The sequence below is a fragment of the Protopterus annectens genome, chromosome 15.part0, assembly GCF_019279795.1.
Source record: "Protopterus annectens isolate FY-2018-M chromosome 15.part0, PAN1.0, whole genome shotgun sequence".
NCBI lineage: Eukaryota > Metazoa > Chordata > Ceratodontiformes > Protopteridae > Protopterus > Protopterus annectens.
Window position 1 is genome coordinate 371,708,808 of NC_056749.1, and position 22,598 is coordinate 371,731,405.

The 22,598-nt window shown below is 38.1% G+C and overlaps 1 protein-coding gene across 1 annotated transcript in view; it reads right to left on the reverse strand.

The window, feature by feature from the left end:
• Nucleotides 1-545: 545 nt before the first annotated feature.
• Nucleotides 546-22,598, reverse strand: part of LHFPL1 (LHFPL tetraspan subfamily member 1) — a 262,305-nt gene continuing 240,252 nt past the window's right edge. The window contains exon 4 of the mRNA XM_044057113.1: nt 546-1,672. Coding sequence (XP_043913048.1) covers nt 1,554-1,672 — 119 coding nt within the window. The 3' untranslated portion in view covers nt 546-1,553. The remainder of the gene's footprint in view (nt 1,673-22,598) is intronic.

The following is a 22,598-nucleotide window of genomic DNA, read 5'->3' on the forward strand; positions in this document are numbered from 1 at the left end:
TGGCTTGACATTACTTCAGCCAACTAAAACGTTAAACTGTGGAGCACTCTTCTCTGGGAAAATGATCAACAGTAAAGGGGTGAACACTTTCAAACCATAGGAGGCAAAAATACCTACCCATGACATTAAAAGGAAACTATCTCTAACTAGATCTGTGGCACATTAGCCCAAGTCTTTAAAACATTAATGAAATTTAGAAATTAAAACTTAAATATATGTGATCATGATGACCTAACAAGGTGGTGTCTGACCATGTGCATTGTGCATGCTCCTTAACAAGTAAAGTGCTTCTCAATTACATTTGAATGTTTAAAATAATACAAGTATAGTCTAGGCACAATTCACCCTTCCAAAATTGTTTCTGATGTCAGTACTTCAATGCCCAGTGCCACAAGCAATCCCTTTCCCTGGCAGTACTGGTCAGTATGTTTTATACAATCAGCAGTCTACATAGCAATGACATTTTTACCTGCGAACCTGAAGACATACATAGAAATAAAACAGTGTGCTCATTAACTCACAGACCAATGGATACTATTACAAGATACCAGAGAAATAACTTTTTTAATAAAGCCCACATCACATCACATTAAAATGGGAGTTTACAGAGAAAAACACTTTGAAAGGAAATTATATTTCGAGAACCAAATACTGAAATCTATGCATACCTAATCAGGATGTAAATTCAGAATATGCTTGTATAAGCATGTTCTAATAATTGCATTATACCATTTCATATACATTGACATTTTCAGAATTTTTTGCAATAAAGTTTTAATCCAATACAGCTTTTTGTCTTTATGCACAATTCATGAGGTCTGTAACAAAATTAGCCAATTACAGAATAATTTTATACTGGAACTGGCAAAAATCCTTTGTACAATTTCACCTCACATTCATTTCAGAAGACACCAGAATCAGTCGCAGACATGATATAGTAAACAGAAGTTAGTGACACATTGTTATTTATTTAGTCAGGACAAAGAACATGCATATGTGCAACAGTAGGGAAGGAAAATAAGCAAGGAAACTAAAAGTGTTTGATACTTAATGTTTGTTACAAGACACATGCGTTTTACATTCAAATAATGCATTTTTTTTTCCCCCAGCACACATCAGGAATGGACAGCAGATGGCAGCAATGACAGAAGCCTTACACAGACAAGACAGCAATTAAATAATTATGCTTTTGAAATGCAGTTTCCAGAAGACAAGAACAAACAGATATCCCATACCACATGTCTTGTTTTGATATCACAGTGTCAAGTGTCTTTGGACTTTGAGTAGCTTTACATTCCCTTCACAACACTGTGAAACTTCACTAAATACAACTACCAACCTATTACATAATTCTGTTTTTAGGGATTAACAGCTTCCTTCACTAATTTTCCTTTTTAGCACAATCTGCTGCCCTTCTCAAATATGACATGCGCATTTTTGACTTGAAGAAGCTTCTCTCTATAAATTACAAAAAGACAAAATAGTTGGCCCTTAATTGTGTAAGAGCACTGTCCACAACTTCAACCTTTATGTGGTACTACAGAGGTAAGTGGTTAATAGTTGGACTGTTTATGCAGCTTCCCGGCGATGCAAGAGAGCCAAGTACAGATCAGCATTGCAGCAGCAGCTCCAGCTCCAGTACAGTAATACGCCCAGCCCAATCTGCAGGACCCTGTTGGAGAAAAGGGGGAGACAGACTTAGAATTCCACTACTCTTCATGAATTAATAGGTGTGGTACAGTGTTAGGACAATACTCACTGAAACCACTCATACTGTATTCTGCAGATGACTGCTGCACAACAGGTTGACAATTTTTACCTTCTTTACAGCAGGGATCCTTTATCAGAAGTATGACGCTCGTATCTGTGAATCTCCATAAATGCGAAAATGGTGGATCTTTAAGAATTGTTTGAGGAGAAGCTATACACCCTGTATCCTGTGGGGGTTTCCCCTCACCTCATAATTTTACATATACTAGTGCTAAGATCACTGCACCTCAGAAAACAGAAAGTCTCCATTTTAATACTTGGCAGATTCACATGTTTTCTTCTTTGCAAATGAAACAGGCACTGTTACGGTAAATGTAAATGCTAAAGGAAATCAATATGTTAAAAGCATAATGACATGAAAGGCAATTTAAAGTGTAATGCACACAGATCACAAACTTCAAAACTATGGAAATATGGTAAATCGGTTTTAGCAAGTACTACTACTTCTAGCAGTTAAGTCAATAAAACAGATAAAGAAGTCAAACAAACAGCAGAGAACCAAACCAGGAAGTAAATGCACACACAGCCAGGAAATGGAACAGCTTGTTTTAAGTTCACCAAGGCAGATTCAATAAATCCAGGTAGGCACCAAACGAATTCAAATAATTCCTTTATTCAGAACCACAGAATAATAACACACAAGCGCTTTCGCTCAGAGGAATTCTGAGCTTTATCAAGTGACACCATGCTGTTGAATCAGGTGTCTTATATACCTTGAAAATCCTAGGTTAATTAGAAAGCACTACCAATTAACATTTTAAAGAGACTATACACTATTCCACATGCTTAAAAATTCCTTTAAAACAAAATATATAAAAAAATATAATAAATTGCTTAAAATAATGCATTAATGCATCTGTCACTGCTAAAAATGCCAATAGCTTAAAAATAAACAAAACATTGTGCACCGTTTCCATAGTGTTTAACTTTGTGATAAAACTTGCTTTGTGCAAAAAGTTGCACTTCTTTTGAAAATTGGGATAAGATGGATTGACTTGACGTACCAACTGTTGTTCGTGTAAGTATAATATAAGGCTAATGCCTAGAATGGGTATGACAATATTTTCCTTTTCTTGGTCTTATTGACAACCCTGCTGGAAAAAGAACACTATATCTTAACCAAGTTAAACTATGCTGTACAATAGGTCTTTCCTTAACATAGACTTTGTATAGTGTAGCATTAAGTGAAAATCATGCCCATGTGTATGAGTACTTGCCATGAGTAATTGTGTGGGGAATGTCAAACTAAAGTCTTGCCCTTCTTAGTTTCAATAGTGGCTTGATACTGATCAAACCGTTGAGCCCAGGGGGTCTCCCAGCATCTAACTTTAATTGCCAGAGGAGTTCTCGATATTCTAAAGTTGATTCCCAGTGTTCTTTTTCCAGCAGGGTTGTCAATAAGACCAAGAAAAGGAAAATATTGTCATACCCATTCTAGGTGGTCAGGTTAACAATATTAACAATATTAGACAAAATCATGAACATTCTACAAAAATTATGGACTGGCAAAATCAGACAAAAGAGTTAAGGATTTTGTGCTACATTTGAAGCAGCCTTCACATTTGTTTCCACTAAAAGGAATGCAGAATGCTTGGCAGGTTTGAAAAATAAATTAAACATACAAGTAACCCTAAAATTGAAAATGAGACAAAAAACACAAGTAAAATGGAACTAATCTGAAAATAATTCTCTCTGTACTCTTTTCTCCCTTTTGCTGACTTGGAAATGGATTCTGCTGACTTCAACATGATGTTGGCAAGGAAGCAGAACTTCTTGCACAGTAATCAGTTATAGAGAAGCATGTTGTAGCTATGGAGGGCATTTTTGGAAGAGATCCTCCTTAAAAAGAAAAGTTAGAATGCAAACTTAAATGACATACAGACAGCAAAGGTAAGCAACTACTGAGGAAATGAATTGTGAGAACAGATAGGATGCTTAGATTTTGTCACTTTACACATGGTCCCTTAAGGCATCAATCATCTACTGTGAATAGATGGTTATGGAAGTGTTTTACTGAATAAACTATCTACATACAGGCAGCTTGTGTAGGGAACATTAGTGGTTGCCGGATGTACTAACTATTTATGAAGTCAGTAGCCTTGATGTCTTATTAATGCCACTCAATAGTACAGGTAGGGCCAAATGTGAATGGGTGTCATCACTCTGAGCCCCTAACAAAACAGATCAGACACCAAGAGTGGAAAGAGCAATTTGGAATACTCCAACATGATGAAAAGACTTGAATTTAAACAAATGTCAATCCGGTCTTACTCGCTCCAACACAGTTGTGCAAAAAGTGGCCGTAAAACAGTTTAGAATGCTTTTAGAACTGATTTGTTTGTACTGCGGATACTAACACAATATAATGGACTAGTGTGAGGAGAAAATATAGTACTGTAATCAAGGAACCTTTGATCCTTTGACTCTAATACTATTCAGTCAAGGTATTAAGGCTGAAAACAACTCTCAGCAGTCTGAGGTTGCATTTTTTTCTCCACTGTTGTGTGACCTTTGGTTGGATATGGGGATGCTGAGAAGCTTGCCCCTTGTAATAAAAGACTGTTTTTGTGATCAAGTGTTGCTTGGCTTTTTATTTTCTAATGGCATTCTAGTGAAAGATACTTGGTGAGTCAACATGCATCCATGAATCACAGTGGCAAAAGGAATGCCTTAATGAGAGAGTTCTGTTACTCTGGAAAGGGCTACCTAGTAAAATCATAGGTTTAGCACTAATAAAGTTATAAAAAGATTACCAAAGGAATACACGGGTATAATGGAAACAGTAACATGAAAAAGAAAAAATCCATTAAGTGTACCAACTGTTTCTTTTCAGCCTTTTCATACAGAAACTATTCTCGTATGTATTTCTTCACCTACATGTTGCAAACACTATTAAAGACCTCTTAGAATGGTGTATGGTTTCTGATGCCATCTCTTTCTCAACTTATATTGCAACATTTTTATATCACAAAACAAAATCAATGTAGAGAATTCATATTAAATGAGAAAACTTATTCAAAGTCAGTGGACTTTGCCAATATACTAGCAAATAAATTTAGTACAAAGCTTCATTTCTGAAATAAGCACCCAAAGCTCTAATACCCCCTTATCCCTCAAACTCCCCATCAATACTAAAGAATGTTTACGGAAGGTGCTGTCCCAGAAAAAGAATGCTTCCAGCAGAGGACAACATGAAAAATAATAAATCATGCTCTAGTGGGACCTCACAAACTTTTTTAACTTGAGCTTAGCTACACTGTCAGCCCCAGCGGTATGGCCTACAGCACGGTTATGCCAGTCCATAAAAATAGCCCTACTACCAAATTTGGAAACTATACATCTACCAGACTAAAGGCCATAAAACACATTATAATAGACTTGAGTAACAAACATTACACATCTCATCAGGCTAGAGCCACAGCAATTTGGTTTTGCAGAAGGTAAATCCTGTCTGATGAACCTGGTAAACTTCTTTGAGAAGGTAGCACAAGTGGTCACAGTACACATAGCTTACACCTTGATTAGGCCACGGCATTTGACATTACCCATGGTAGCATAATTAACAAAATGTGTTGCAAATGCATACCTATGTAGTAAGATGGATAGCAAATTGGCTAAAGTACGGAAACCACATGGTGTGGGTGACTGGTTGTGTCACAGAAAATTAAGGTGACCAGTGGTATCCCACAGGGCTCAGTGCTCACAGCATTTTTGTTCAGTATTTACTTATCTTACCTACAGACTAAAAACAAAGTTTTATGCCTAACCAAGTTTACATAATGCGGCAAATTGGGAGTCATTGTCAAATACCCCTCTGACACAGAAACCCATCAGAAGGAACTTAAGCACAAATGACTAGTGCATTGAAAATGAGCTTAAATTAAATGCTAAAAAATGCAACATCATGGCATTTGGCAGATAAATCATCCCTCTAGCATACAGCACTAATACCACTGCACAAGAAAATGCAGTTGGAGACCTAGGAAACTGGGTTGACAATTTTGTTTACTTTGATCATCACGTAGCAACTGTTGTCAAGAAATCCTTCTACTCAGTGCAGCTGATCACCAAAAGTATATAATCCATATCTAATGAAGTTATTGTCTCCTTGTATTCGGTGCTGATCAGACTAAAGAGGGAATACAATGCCCCCTTTAGGATGTACCTCACCAGACATAGCAAACATTTAGAAAGACCCCAGAGGTTCCTAACAAACAGGAACACAGGTTTAAAACCTTTAAGCAACTAGAAAAGACTAGAAGCACTTTGTGTTGTACAGGCTCCTCAGAGAAGACTTAAGCACTGCTTTACGAACAATTAGAGACCCAGTACTTCAGAATCTAACACAAACAGTCCCACAAATACCAGAACAAGGGATATAAACCTGCTTCAGCAAATCAATAAAATTAAGATGGAACACAGATTATTTACTCAGTGCCTCCTTCATCTTTGGAATAGACTTCTCCTGGAGAAAAAGGAGAGTGGTGCACCATCTTCCTTCAAACAGGAGCTATACAATTGGCTGGGTATTCATAAATTCACCTCCAATAAGAAGGGAGATGCAGTCTATGGTGGGAACTAGCAAGGCATGATGGTTGAAAACCTCAGTAGCCTTAAAACTTCCAAAGATTCTGTAATCCTATAAGGAATATGGACTCGCATGCACTGAGCAGTCTCATTTCATATACAGGTCAATATTTCCCTTCTGCAGTTATGGTAAGCAGGATATTGTTATAAGAGGGATACGTTTTAAGATTTTTATTCCTGTGTATGTAACTAAGCATGCTTTTTAAATTAGTTTAAATATTTTTTTCATTTCAATGTTGCAAAAAGAACAAGCTACAAAAAAGAACAATCCTCAAACAAACAGTGATAGGTTAGCATGGGTTAGGTTCTAGGTTTTTTGACCTTAGTATATTTAAAGTGTTGTTCTGTTGGTGGATAGCAGATGTTCTGATGAGGATTTGCAGTTACCTTAACGTACATCTGCTCTGCCTTAGAGCAATCATCTTTATTTATAAAATTTCCTTATATGACTGATATTAAAATTTGTACCCTGGAATAGTAACGAGATCCAAGACCCCCATAAGAGAGTTATCTTCCCACCTGTTTTATAAAATCTGATGGCCACACAGCATTAGTTCAAAAAGAACACATCTTCTAATGAATGGAACACTTTACAAAACATTCTGTATTAATGTTGCTGTAGGTACATGTACAAAACTGGGGACAGGTGTCTTACTTATGAGAAATCCCAATTTTTAATAATCATAGTGACCTGACAACTATGTCCATTTCTGCTAACTAACTCTAGATAAACATATTCTCATCTACTTTTAAATTAACCCTACTGTCATCAGGTATATTTTCAATCCTCATTTCTCTTACTAATAAAACCTTATAATCATTATCGCTAACCAGAACCACAAAAATATTACCAATTATCTGAAAATACTACTTTCATTTCAATTGTACAATGATGCCTTCAACAAGCAACTCTAAAAATTACCTTTAAAATTTTATTCTCACTCACCCGGTATTTCCATAGTAACCCCATCAGACTACCTCTCACAAGAGGCACTTAAGCACACATCACCCCACAGCCATACTATATGAGCACTACCGACCCATACGATTCCATACCTCTCAACCTCTTAGTGCAAAAAAATCTGGACAAAGCCTAAAATAATACGGGGACAAATGCCCAAAAACAGGGACAGATTTTAAATGTTGCTGTTATAAACTAAGTTGCTAGAATAACAGGATTTTGTTAGCATGCATTTTTCTGAAGGATATGAAGTCTGAAACTCAAATGTATGTCATTATTTAGTGACTTGAATCCTCAGCAATTTCCCAGAAAATAAATTTTATGAACGGAACAAAAATGCAGCAAATGTCTGGACTGCTGAGAGATATGTCCCATATCTCCATTCCTACTACCACGCACATAGGAAATACCAGGCATCACAAACATTACAAGGACAGCAAAGAAAGGAAGTAGACAAACAGTTAAAAAAGAAAAAACACTAAATATTTATGCCTTCCTACTACTATTTAGTGTGGGCCTTCAAACCAACTTGGGTTTGCAACTCCTACCACAAAAAATACTTACCCCAATACCCCAGAACCCTTAGCACCTAACCATCTCATCCCTCAACTGTAGCAGCCTTAATAAAAGTCCAATTCTAACTCAAAAAACAATACTGGCATCTGTGCCCCAACTAAAACCATTCTACCAACTAATCACGGAGCACATTAGACCTATCTAACAAACAGCCACCTAGACGCCCTTTTTTTTCAAACGACCCTTACATACATCAACTGTCTTAGTTCACTCACCAAACATGCAGCTGTTGTGCCCTTACCTGCTCCCACTATCTGTAATCCTGTCACAACCAATACCCCATGTGACTCAGGACATACAGAGTATGCCATTAATAACAAAACTAGCCAATGTTAATGAAGCTGTTACCTTCCTTTCAGAATCCCTCCATAACATACAAGAGCAAGTCATTCCCCAAAGTACTTGGGTTACATAAAGCTACACAGCTACCATTACTAAAACTTGAACTCACAGCTTCCCTGAAAAGAAGACAATGTGCAGTCATATACCACCCAAGGCCATATCACCTATAAAAAAACCTACCTTATACAACCACATAAAAAAATTAGATGGACTAAAGCCATTTGTCTATGCAACATGGAAACCAACATCTTTTCCATCTACAGACTTCTAGAAAGAGGTACATCAACTAACCAGCCAAAAAGAAAACAGCACACCATGTATATGCAATGGCTTACAACTTTCTAAATGAATTCAACATCATCCCTGCAGCTACCTTCACCAGCACCCAGTGTTACCATGTCAACTCCATTAAACTTTATCTGCTCCTGTTCTATCAAGAAAATCTTCTGAAAAAGAATTAGCATGTTATTACAATACCTACAAAGCAATGGTCACATGGCTCCAACATCCTCTTTCTAGTGTTTCTCCAATATGTAAAGCAAATATCATAACGCATGCTTTTTTTTTCCATATGCTAGGGAAAGTGTTGACAGAAAAAGAGGTTAAATATATAGTGCAATTGTCATCCCAATCCTAAAACCTGCAAATTAACCAGAACTTTCTTCATGTACCTAGGCATTACCTTTTCCCCTCTCCCATTGTATATTGGAAACAAAAAAGCAAAAATCAACTTGACTCTGCTTGGATGTCAGCCCATCACTCAATTTCTCACCCCAGAAGGCACAAATGCAAATCAAGAAAAACATCCTTTAGCATCAAATAGAATGCACCACATTGCCCTAGCTCATGTATCCCAGTGAAAACCTCAAAGATCTCCAAACACTAAAATAAAATGTACAGTAATTCTATTCTCACCAAAACCTGAGTACCACTGTCACTCTTCAACAAGCCAACTGGTTCCTTAGTAAGGAAAAGGCTGACCTGCTACTCCACAGCTTGGTTCATGAATACTTTCTAATCCCACCTCTCCTCTCTGCAGTAAGATAACCATCAGAACCACCTCACACCAGATTCGTTGTCACTCCAACAATTCCTACATACTTCACAAACTGACTGACATCATCCCATCACACCTAGATCCAACTACCCAAATTAGGAAATTCATACCATTTCCTCACAGCCTAAAAGCAGGCAGAAAACTCACTACTGGCCACATTATTTGAGATTCATATTAAGTGCACTGATAATCTTCCACAATGTAAAAATTATACAATAGATTAAAAAAAATGTTACCTCCTCCATACAATTTTTACCAGTAAATAAACTCAGAAATGTATTACCAATCTACCTTAGATGCAGGAGTCACTGCAAATGGTACCATCTTTCTCCTGTAATCTAACTATCCTCTCTACCTTTTAATCTTCTGCCTCTCTTCAAATCCTACATCCTCTCTACCCAGCCCACCCCTCTCCACCAGCCAACCATCTACCCCCTCACTTAGCCTACATCCTCTCTACCCAGCCCACCCCTCTCCACCAGACAACCATCTACTCACTTTCCACAAAATATAAAATATTCTTCTGCAGACCCATACATAAAATCCACAGTACTAATATCAATTACATTCACTACTCTGTAAACTGAAACGTCAATTTGCTGAGGGTAACTTATGAGGGTTATTATTCTACTTTGTAACACAGATTGAATATTTACTTCATCTTGTACTATAACCACACCTTTATCAATGATGCACATGCATACACATTTCAAACATGGGCAAGAACACTTTTCTAGCCTGCCAATATAGCAAAACAGTTGTTCCTATAATAAGTGTTTAGGCTGTTCTTAAAAAATCTAAACTAGTGTTTGCTTTAATGTAATAATATAATTTGGTAGTCTACGTCACACATCAGCTACCCTTATCAGAGAAAAAAATAGTGCATGTGTCATTCCCTTAGAACCTTCTACTTCAGTTGTCAGATGATTTTTATACCACTTTTTGATAACCACAAACCTTCTCAGAGGTGGTCTCTAAATACTTGAATAAGTTCTCCTCTTAAACAGATACACAACACAATGTACAAGTTCAGATATTTTAGTCCTTCATAGTAACAAACTTTCACATCCATGAATGCCCTGAGTATATTTTTGCTGTACTCTTTCCAGTTTACTCGTGCTTGTTTTCTTATAAGGTATCCATATTGTTATTACATACTCAAGTTTGGGTCTAATGCAAGTACAAACAAGGACTTAGTAATTTCTGATTTCCTAGACTTGATAAATCTTTTTATACAACCTACAGTTCTACAACCAACATTAACAAATTGGTTGATATGATTAGAAAACCTCAAAGCTGTATCTACCAATATATCCAGGTCCTCTGACTCCACAACTTCAATCTTGAGTGCTGTATTAAATATTCACCTTTCAATTTAGGTCTCTCAAATCTCATATGCTTAGTTTTGTTGCATTTACCAGCATATTGTTATGCAATTCTTTTAACTATGCTACACTACCTTTTCAATATGTTAATGACACTTCTTTCTGTATTATAACCAATTCTTTCCACAATGTTGTGTTACCTTTTAATTCCCTGATTGTGGATGAAATAGATCACTCCACTACCCTGGCTAGCAAACTAAATATTTAACTTGTGTTCCACTCCCCTGCTAATGTAATCAAAACAAGGATACAAAGTTAGCAGTTAGAACTTCTAATTCTAAAGTGCCTAAAAGCTTTTTAAAACATAGAAATCTATGAACTTTCAGACCGCTTACATCTCGTTTCTAAATGACCTTCTGCTTTCCTATTTCTCTCTGGTGCATCATTCTTGATCTCAGATATATTTTTTCATTACATCTGGCTTACTTTCTTCACTAGTCAAGGATGTATTTATTTTTCCTAGATAAATATTACACTATTCCGAGATACATTTTCACATGGACTTTAAGATAGGGTTAGACACCTTATTAAACTCCCCGGATAGTGTTGGCTTTGTTAAATGAATTTAGCCCCAGGCCTGGTGGAACAGAGATATAAAGCCCTGACTATGTCCCACATGACTTGTGTTTGATTAGTAGCAAGTGCACCGGAGGGGACCAGGCAAGGGAGGACTGACATGAGCAGCAGACGCAGTCTCCCCCACCCTGGAAGAAGGAGGTATCCTGGCTTGCTGCAAAAGAAGAAGGAAGTGGCTACTGAGCTACTGCTTGGTCAAGAGGCTGCAAATACACAGAAGAGCTTGTGCACCACTCAAGGCAGCCATTGCTGAGTTTGCAAGGCTGCCATAGGGCAGTGGTGCATTCTCTAGTACAGAAGTATGATGCTGTACGAACATAAAGCTCCTCTCTGGCCCCGGTCAGGTAGAGCATGGTACGCATGGGGTATCTAAGGAGGGTCCAGTATACCGGGTGAACAAGAAGAGGAGCTAGGGGCAGTTGATGGTCAGCTGCGGGGGCTAAAAAAACATTGATTAGATGAACTTATTATAGAATTAATTTCTTCATAATCTAATCTTGGCATCTTATGGATGGATCCTAAGGCTGAAGTTGGAGAATATTTTCAGTTCTTAAGTATCCTTTCATAAAAAAAATTAAACTCCAGATGGGGGGGGGGGATTCTTACATAAGATTGCATTTCCAGTTTCCAAATTTATCATTAATCAGAATCCTTCCACTTTTAAATCAAATTAAAGACCTTCAGTCAAACATTGCAAACTTTCTTGATGCAAATCCAGGCTGATAGGTTCATAGGCAAATAGGCGACTACCAGTCGGCAGATTATTACAAGCCTAGCCAATAACCAGAGATCACATTTGCTTTTGACTGGACGTAAAATCCTCATAAATACCTCACATCTATTATTCATGTGCAAAAATATGTTTATCAAATAAATATCCTGAAGCAGGTTGAATAATTTTACTAATCCAAAATTTACACCAACTATGATTTTCAGATATGTAAACCTTCTTCCCCAAGAATTAGAAACATGCCTAAATTCTTTAGGAAATGGTTAGGGAAATGCCAATCTATTCTGTGATTAATCTGTACTTTTGACCCTCAGAGATTTCAGTAATTATAACCTCCTACAAGCCACAGAAAGCACCAGGCCATGATAGTTCTACATTAGATTTCTATAAAACTTCTAAAGTTAAACTGGCAAAAATAGCCCAAAATCTCATTTCTTTACCTCCGTCTAATAGTATCATAGATGTCTACATTAATCAACCTAAAACTATTCTTAAACAAAAGCCTCTCACTGACTCTTAGAAAACACTGTAATCACAGACCTATTTCCTTAACCTAGATGTTAAAATATTTCCTTCTGTTCTTGTAAACAGACTGAAAGACTTTGTTTCATCGCTGGCTTCCCATGCCACAATCCAGTTTTATCAGACATGGGCTGACAACCGATTAAATACTACTTACAAATCATTATTTAACACAATCATTTTTTAGGCTTCCATCTTCTAAACTATAACACAACTAAAACTTTCAGCTGGCTAAGTTTAAATTTTCTTTTTTGTGTAAAATGCAAATTCATATTTCCAAGCAACATCAATAGCCACACATTCCACTCTTCAGTTATTTTTTTCCTTCGACCTTTCCTATAGTATCTTTCTCCTTTTCTACTTAGTTTTCCCTGTCTAACCTCTCACCACTATTTTATTCATGCATGCTCCTTTCTCCCAATTTATTTTGGGAAAACTACAATCTTAATGTGTTTTTTTTCCTACCTAATTTTTGATACTTCCTTCCAAATCCCACTTAAATGAGGTCATTCCCCAGCAGAGATTTACATCACCTGAATGCAATATTTGTATGCGACAATGAATGCACAAAAGAAAAGTTAGATATTTCTATAGGATTCCCCCTCCACAACTCTTGTGCATCTGGCTCACCACTTCAATGGCCTTGTGCGCTGGAAAAATTGTTCTGCTGTGCATCCTGAGCCTCTGATTCTGACTGCTAAGAAGTGTTCAGGCTGCTGTACCCATTTTTTAGACTTAATGTCTTCAGCTGAAATGCAATCTGTTTCCCCTTCTAGTCCCACTAGAATTGCATGTAGTGGAACTCAAAAATATATACCATTCAGTTTAGTGTTTTTGGAACTTCTGTCTGCAATTACTTTTAGTGCACAGAGCTCTCTGATTATGCTTGAATATTTGGGAAAAAAGACAAACCAGATGAGCCAGCCAGAATGGTGCATGACCTGACCTTAAATGTTAAGCAGCCCCTCTGAAAGTTGTTAAGGTTAGGTCCCATGCTAGGGAGTAAAATCTGCCTGTACTGACTAGCAAATGACAGTGACAGAACAAAACGTGTTTCTGCCTGCTGTCTGTACCCTTAACATGTCCCTAACTTCCTGTTCAAAAACAAAAAAAAAAAAAAAAAAAATGAGTTGCTAGAATAACAGGACTCATGTTCGCCTACATAATCTTAAAGAATGTGAACACAAACTCAAATGTATGTTATTATTTAGTGACTTCAGCATTTAGTGTTTTGTCTAAAAACACATTTAGGAGGAACAGACCAAATATATGAAGCAATAATCTGGATGTCCTGTGAAAATGTAGACAGTTGAAAGGAATGGAGGTACTGTAAATGTAATAGATTATGTTAATAACCTCTCTGACAGCACTTGCTCAGTGTTTTACGGCTTTGAAAGCCAGGAAAACACTTGGCAATTTTTTTTCTTCTTTAACTAGTAGTACATGGAGCAGCTGAAGCTCCATGTACTACAAAGAAATATGATCATCTCACTGATCATAACCTTGAATTGTGTGTTGTCAACATGGCTGCCTAGATTTACTTCTCAAACTTCACTCGAAGTGAATTTCTTGGCATCTATGTCTCGAGCACATAGTAAGCAGGTTATAATCAGTGACTCGATCATAATCCTCTGTTATTTATGGAAACACTAGAGACAATATGATTTTGCATAGAGTTTCTAGCACAGTGCTACATTAATGAAATTGCTAAAATGTGCTTAAATCACTACATATTAATTTGTTAAACTGGTGAAAGAAATGCATTGCAAAAATATGTTATAACTCAGTGTGTGCTAAGGTACACTAGTGAAAGGCATGCACTGAAATTTTTCTGTAATACGAATTTTATTAACTGGGCTTTGAAGTAAAAAAAACTGACTGCACCGGTTGTTTTGAACTCAACAATTGGTTTGAGGAAACTGTGTATGAAAACCCAATAATTACATATCAGCAGCTAATGTGACCACAAAGGCATCTTACCAAAGGATGCAGGGCCTGGGGCAAAATGTCCTGCATGGCCAGGCTTGGGGTCCCGTCTCTGTGTTTGATCTCATGCAAATTACTGGGACGTGACCTGTGCCTGGTTTGTGGGACATCCTTAGACCCTTATTATACTTGCTGCTACGGAGTAGGTCCATGTCACTACAAACACCCAATCCAGTGACCTAAACCTGTTCTGTAACCCAACAGAATGGTTTAGAGGGACAGGTATAGACATCAGAAGATACCACTACTCTGGAAAGACTCCTCATCTATGTTTAAAAAGCTCATCCATGTCCCTACTGAAACTTAATTTAGACCAAAGGATGGGAAATAGGCAATTAATCCTAGACTGACCACTATTCTACTAATGGCCAGAGACACAACTTAAATGCCTTACCTTACTGTTGGGTCCATAGTACACTGAAAGTATGACTAACAATTAAAATAATTAAAAGGATAAATACTGAGGAGATGAAATGGCTAGGTGACACAAAGGTAACATGGGCTTAAAATGTCCCACCAGGGATAACAGCCTAATAGTCTTCTGTGGACCTATGAACATAAAAGATCCCCATGTAACTGCATTTTGAAACAGTTGAAAGTGCTTCACAAATATAAACTCAGTAACATTTAAACAGTAATGAATACCCTTGTGCCTATCCGACAAGAGAATTTTGTTGCAGGAAAAGTGTAGTTCATTGACAAAAAAAACTCTGCTGAGGAAGTTTTGCCAAATTTGAACTATTTGGCAAGTCTAGTCTGTTGAGAAGTGAAAGCAAGACAAAAAGTGATACAACGTATATAAAAATCACAAAAAAAGAGAGCTTTGTATAGCACTGCTTCTACCATCTGCTGTTTGAAATTGTTTCTCCCTAGTAAATAGCAGTCAGAAACCTGGGCTAAGCACAATAAGAAACCACTTCAATTAGCTAATAAAACTGAGGAACTGTTTTACCCACAGAAAAAATGAACCTGCACCTACATGGAGGTTAGCTCCAACAATTAAAGTGGGTCTTCAAGGCAGTTAAAATGGTTGCTTTGGAAAAGAAAATGTTCTGTTTTTGTGACATCTTGTACTATACAAGGTTGTATGCTATGATATTTATTTGCAGTAACTCCGGTGACATTTTACAAAAGAAATTTGTGGGATGTTCGATGGCTAGCAAAGGCTAGTGTGCACCAACATCAGAAAAAGTGAGCAACTTTGTCAAATGGGAAGCAATGCTGAAGTACACAGTCTGCTTCAAACACTAGTGAATGTTAAGAAGTAACTTCTAGAAAAGGTAATAGGGGCCTTTTCAAAAAAAATGTGGCTGTACAACAAATAGCCAACCAGCAATAACATAAAACAAAGCACTCTTCCAGGAAGTTAAAGTGCTGCAAAGGGCCCAGACATTGACTAAGAACGCAGAACAGCAGGGGGTGCTTGTATATCTCACAATCAATAGTTAAAACTGGAGTGGATAGTTTTAGAAAATGAAAATAAAATAACGGAGGGTTTTGAACAGATGTTGACTAGCTTTGAATACCAAAGAGCTATCAAAAATTAGTTTATCCATAGGACTATTTAAAACTTCTGTTAAAATGTCCAGGTTAACACAGAGTTTGGATTTTCTGTAGAAAAGTCAAAGACTAAGGAAAGCTGCGGAAGGGGTAAAAAGTTATATAAACAGTCTGAACAGCTTCAGAAAGGGTATCCTAGGCACGCAAAAATGAAAGAAGGTAGGATTGTTTTAATGTAGCTGGAAAGAACAATGCACACATTGGGAAAACCACAAATAATCTTGTCCATAAACTTGAAAAACAGAAGTCTGGGTCAAAATCAAGTTGACATTTGATAATTACGGAGTCAAAGAAAAATATGGGAAGAGTTCCTAACTGCAGATGACAGTTCTGGTGACATAGTGGAAAGGACCAGAAATTGTTTGCTATCTGAAAATGAATTATTCAAAGTCCAGCTCAGAGTCTGAGAATACACTTAAGAACTTCTGCTTAAAGTTAAGTAGTTGAGGAAGTCTAGTCCCTAAAGCAATATCTTGATGCTTTGGCCAAGCTCATACAACAGAATATTGAGTGCACAAATGCGTAGTAGTTACTAAACGGCTATGTACAGAGAAGTCCAAATACAAAACAATTAAAAGCACAGTTTAATCTTCTAGTGCCCAGTCAAAGTTATAGCCCGACACATACCTCTCAACTTTACAGATTTTCACAGATTGCCCCGATTTTTGCCTCATATTTTTGGTTTGTGCCTCATTAAATTTGTGATTTTCTGGATTTCAGTGGCAATCAGTGGGGCTTGAATTCAAGAAATAATGGCAGCCATTTAAGTTTCAGACTTTGTAAACTTCAGAAAGTACATGACCTTTTACTTCAGCAACTACGTTTATAAGATCAACATTTAAAAATTTTCCCTATTTTTGAGGCTTTGTCCCCTCATTAATTTTGGGTTTGTCCAGATCGTTTGGGCTAAGAGGTTGAGAGAGCTATAGTCCGACTCCTAGGACTGGGAAAGCCATAGCTTTGATTATATGGACCTTTGTTGACTTTGTGATGCCTTTGCTTTAACTTCTTAACCAGATTTACCATAACTTTCCTTACAAAAAAATAAATAAATCTTAATTTTATGCCTGCAATCACCTGCAGAATCTTTCAGCCCGGGAAAATCTGTCACTGTCTTCACGTTGTCTTCTTCTCCATCTATAAATAACTGATAGATACAGAACACATTTTTCCTTATGTTGACCCCAAACCAGCATTTGCATCTTCTGCTTTCATATTCATTAAAAGGCTCTTCAACTCCTCCTTACTTCCAACCATTACAGTGGTATCCATCTGCATATCTGAGATCAATATAAATCTGTCCTGAATGGCATAAAGCCAACTAACAGAACTGTGCCATTTTCCATACTAGTGAACCTAGAATTGTTGTGAAACAAACAGAATATGAAGCTTCAGAAATGGGTGTTAAGTGCACTTCAAATGTACCAAATGTCGAATACGGTCCAGTTACGAAGTCTAAACTAAGCTATTCACCATCTTCTTAGGAAGATCTACAAGTCTGAAAGAGCAAAAAGAATAAAGTGAAGAAAACTGAAAAGAACTATAGTTACGTTATCCTCTAGCAATGATGAGGAGGAGCAGTAATTAGGATACAGCTTGTAAGATATGATAAATGTAAGCCAGAGTGATGCTGTAGAAACTGTGTTCCTATGAACCAAAGTGGGAAACACTGCTGAGCATACGACAGCTGGTGAAGCCTTTGCAGCAGCTACAGTACCACATTAGAGTTTGAATCAATAAGCAAAAATGTAAACCTGATTTCAAGCTAGAAAGGAGAAAACTTGAGCCTGGCATAATTCCAGCACAGCCACAAGTAACTTCTGCTATCCAAGAGTCAGAAAGCAGTCAATGGCAACTGATAATGAATGTGTGCTGCAGAGGGCACATGATAATTGATATTACATCTGAAAGTAATAAAATCAAATTTCTAATGCTTCTTAAATCGAATGCTAAAATTGAACTTCAAATAAGCAATCTTGTGTCCCAAGCTACACAAACCTACGGAGGAAATTGTATGTTCACACAGTATACAAAGAGATTCTAAAGCAAGTTGGTCCGAAAATAACTGAACAGAAATGTTGGTGCTACCAGAGAAAAACTCAAATTATGCTCTTCACATGACAACCTACCCAAGACTCAGAGTGAAAATTTGCTATTTTCCTAATCTACTGGGAGAAATGCAAACTAAGGAATTAACAGCATGAAAGCCACTATTCTTAGTCCAATACAAGAGGAGTTTACAGACTTAAAGGCATTCTTTATATCTGAAGCTTTACTGCTAGCCATTCGTGATCACAGGAACCTGGAGAAGCATTGGGTTACCACCTGTCCCACTTTGCGAGGGACAGTCCCTCTTTGGGCAGCTGTGTCCTGACAAAAAAATATTAAAAATGGCAAATCTCCTGAGATTGTAGGACATAATTATGTCTGATATTGTATGTAATAGTTGCATAAAACAGTTATTCTGCATCTAAAATACCTAAATGTTATAAGAAACAAAATAAGCAACTAAAATGCTACAAGAATAAGCTATTATTTAGGCAAAAAAGTTTAAGTTCTATCCTTTGTACTGACCGTGGGTATGTGTCGGCCTGTAAAATCTGATGTTTGTCCCGAAAATGTCCCACTTTGGCCATTTGAAAAGGTGGCAACCCTAAGAAGCAAATGAGAAAAAAAAATACATATGCATATCTGTAAATGACAGGTGCAAAAGAAAAATAAAGAGTTGGAATCCAAACGTAAACTACGTGTCCCACAAGGCTCAGTCCTGGGACCTCTCTTGTACGGTATATATTTCTTGGAGGTACAGGCCAACACGGAAGGACTGTGGCTGACCAAGTTCGCAGATGACTGCAAACTGGGCGCCATAATCGACTCTCCAGCCGACACAAGCATCCTACAAAAGGGCCTCATAGAAACAGACAACTGGTGCCAGAGCCATGGCCTCAAGCTAAACGCCAAAAAGTGTATAGTCATCCCCTTTGGCAAAAACAAAATGCCCACAAATTACCACATAGATGGTAATCCATTAAGTACGGAAGAAGTAATTAGGGACCTGGGGACCCAAGTTGATAGCAAGCTCTCATTCAACAACCACGTGGCCAAAGTGGTTAGAAAATCATTTTATATAACCCACCTAATCATGAAGGGATTCACATCTAGATCAGGGGAGGTCATCGTGCCTCTTTACTCAACCCTCATCAGGCCCATAATTGAGTACAATGCCCCTTTTGGGATGTACCTTACCAGACACCTGCAGCAACTGGAAAGACTCCAAATGTACCTCACCAGGAGGATCAAAGGGCTCAAACAGATGCCATATGCTGCCCAGTTAAAGAAACTCCAGCTCTACTCAGTGGCATACCGCCTGCTCAGAGGCAATCTGTGCCTGACGTATAAAGCCATGTCCAACCCGGAATTAATGGACATGCTGCACCTCAGAAAATCCAAATCCCATCGAGCTACGCGCTCGAGAGACTTGAACCTCAGCACTGAAATAAATAGGACATGCTGGAGGGACAGATTCACAACCCAGAGGCTCCCTTCACTCTGGAATAAAATCTCAGTCCAGGTTAGGCAGAGTCTCTCATTGACTCTCTTCAAGAGGAATCTTGATGAGTGGATGGGAGATCATAGATTTACTTTGGGTATCACTTCTGTGTCACTGTTAGACAGATGCACAGCATACTAACCTCGAAAAAGGGCATAGCAAAATTAATTTTAAAATGGGTGGCAAAAGCCAAACACACTCTGGCTAGGCTTGTAAATGCCCTAGGGCAGATAGCCTAGTATGAACCTATGAACCAAATTTGGTACCTTATACTCAACTTATCAACTCATTCAAGCCTATATTCCCCTTTTTATATACTTCCAGTTAACACCCATAGCTCCTTATAGCATTCAGACCTTTTTTGGGTGTGGCTTCCTTAATTAAGTGAGTTACCAGCTAATAACAGGCAGTATTAGAAAAGGCTGACTTATTAGCAAAATGTCACCTATAATGTTCTGAAGTAACAAAAATAAATAAATATATATATATATATATATATATATATATATATATATATATATATATATATATATGGATCACCTTCAGATGCCCGAAACGCCAAACCGCCGAAACACAAATCAGACACCAAAAGACCGACAACGCAAAACACTGAATACCATTAAACCAACACACTACACGTAAACACAGTACACTACATAACATATCCACTAGCCCTTACCCAAACCCTAACCCTAAGGTCCGACACTACCGCACACTTACCCTACCTGCACCCTAACTCACTTACCCACCCCTAACCCCAAGGTCCGACACTACCGCACACTCACCCTACCTGCACCCTAACCCTAACTCACTTACCCACCCCTAACCCCAAGATCCGACACTACCGCACACTCACCCTAGCTGCACCCTAACCCTAACTCACTTAACCCACCCCTAACCCCAAGGTCCGACACTACCGCACACTCACCCTACCTGCACCCTAACCCTAACTCACTTACCCACCCCTAACCCCAAGATCCGACACTACCGCACACTCACCCTACCTGCACCCTAACCCTAACTCACTTAACCCACCCCTAAACCCACAGTCCCTCACTATCGCACACACACCCCTACCTGCACCCTAACCCTAACTCACTTAACCCACCCCTAAACCCACAGTCCCTCACTATCGCACACTTACCTGTCCGCTGCCTAACACTAAATCCCTCACTCTATCGCACACTTACCGAGTCCGTCGGTTTCTCACCTTGTCGGTCATCTGCGTTGTCGGTGTTTTCGACCCGTCGGATTCCGTGTCGGTGAAATGCGATTTTGGGCATCTGAAGGTGATCCATATATATATATATATATATATATATATATATATATATATATATAGATATAGATATAGATATAGATATATATATATCTCACTGCTTGCAACTTATTTACATTTTTCATATTTATGCTCATGGGTGACAGGCCTACATGTTACTGAATGTTATGGTATGAAATGTCATGGTGGTATATAGGACAATCAGTTGTCAGTGTCCATTTATACCACACTACGCTGGAGATATTGCTAGTTGCATGTTGGTAATTATGAAAATAAGAAATATTTCCATGAATACTTAATACTTCAAAACACAAGCAACTTGCAAACTAATGCATGATATAAGATGAAACAGTAGATGCTGACAAAGAAAATATATACTGATATCTGCTCTGTAAGTTGCACATCTTGAGAGATTTTTTTTTAAGAACCACTGTAGTTCCCCTGGCAAAGATGCACATAAGGAAACTATCCGGATGAAAGATGCGATACGCTCCAGTAGCCTGAGAAGGTCTATGGCTGAAAGGGCATCCTGCCTGTGGATCTGTTAGAAGCAAGAGGTCAAGATGAGGATCATGTCCTGAGGCAAAAAGACCTTCTGTTCGACACAGTCCACCACTGCCCCAGGAATGTAACCCATACAGTGGGGCACATGTGTGGTTTTTCAATACTGAGTTGGTCCTACCATCTGGAAACACAATCTGCATTGCTCCTCGGAGCTCCACTAGGGACACTGCTTGAATCAGGCAGTCATCCAAATAAGGGTAAATGTTAACCCCCTTTGGTCCTACAAAAGCCAATGATAGGTGCCAGATATTTGGTGAAGACTCTCTGTGTAGTATGTAAACTAAATGGTAGGGCACAAAATTTATCCCCTGCTCTGAATTGCAAAAACCTCCTGTGTTCCTGAACATAAATGTGAAGGTAGGCATCAGCAATGGCTTCTGTAAAGCAAGCATCTTGAACATGGGGACCACTTAACATTTGCTCAGTCTGGAAAAGTCTACAATAAGTCTCTCGAGACCCTTCTTTCCTGAGGAAAAAGCAGTCACAAGTAAAATACTGTTCCTGCCTCTTTGGGTGGAATTGGCTGAATGGATCACTGCTGCAGAAATTTTAAATTATTGCTGGGCATGAGTTTCCTGTGTTGTATGGGAACTAGGGGAAGGCACAGGAATGAGGGAATCCTCTACTGCTGCAAGGAATAACCTTTCTTGATGGTATGGAGTACATATTTGCCTAAGATGATTTGCTGCCAAGCTGTGCAAGAGAGAAAATACCTTCACCTTATGTTATGGAAACAGATGGAAGGAGGTTGATGCGGGGCTTTGAGAGTGGGGGGCAGGGAGGTGCTTGGAATAGTCACAGCTGTTCCTTTCTGTGGCTCATGAACAATCCAGATGTAGTCAGAATAATGTTGCCACTTTTTCTGACACTTGACACCTTTTCTCCTTGGGCTTCTTGTGTTTCATCTCATGAGAGGGAAAAGTCCAAGACTTGGCAGAAAAGCTCCTTTATTATCTAGGTGATGGTGAATGGTAGAGTTCTTTGGCAGACCATCAGTGATGGGAGTAATATATTACAATATGTATATTGCAATTTCTAGTAACTAGTTACTTTTCCAAAATAGCAACTAATAGTAACATATTACTTTGTTTAGTAACTAGTAACTTAAATGATCTCAACATGAGCAAAATAGTCTCCTAAAGAGTGATGGAAA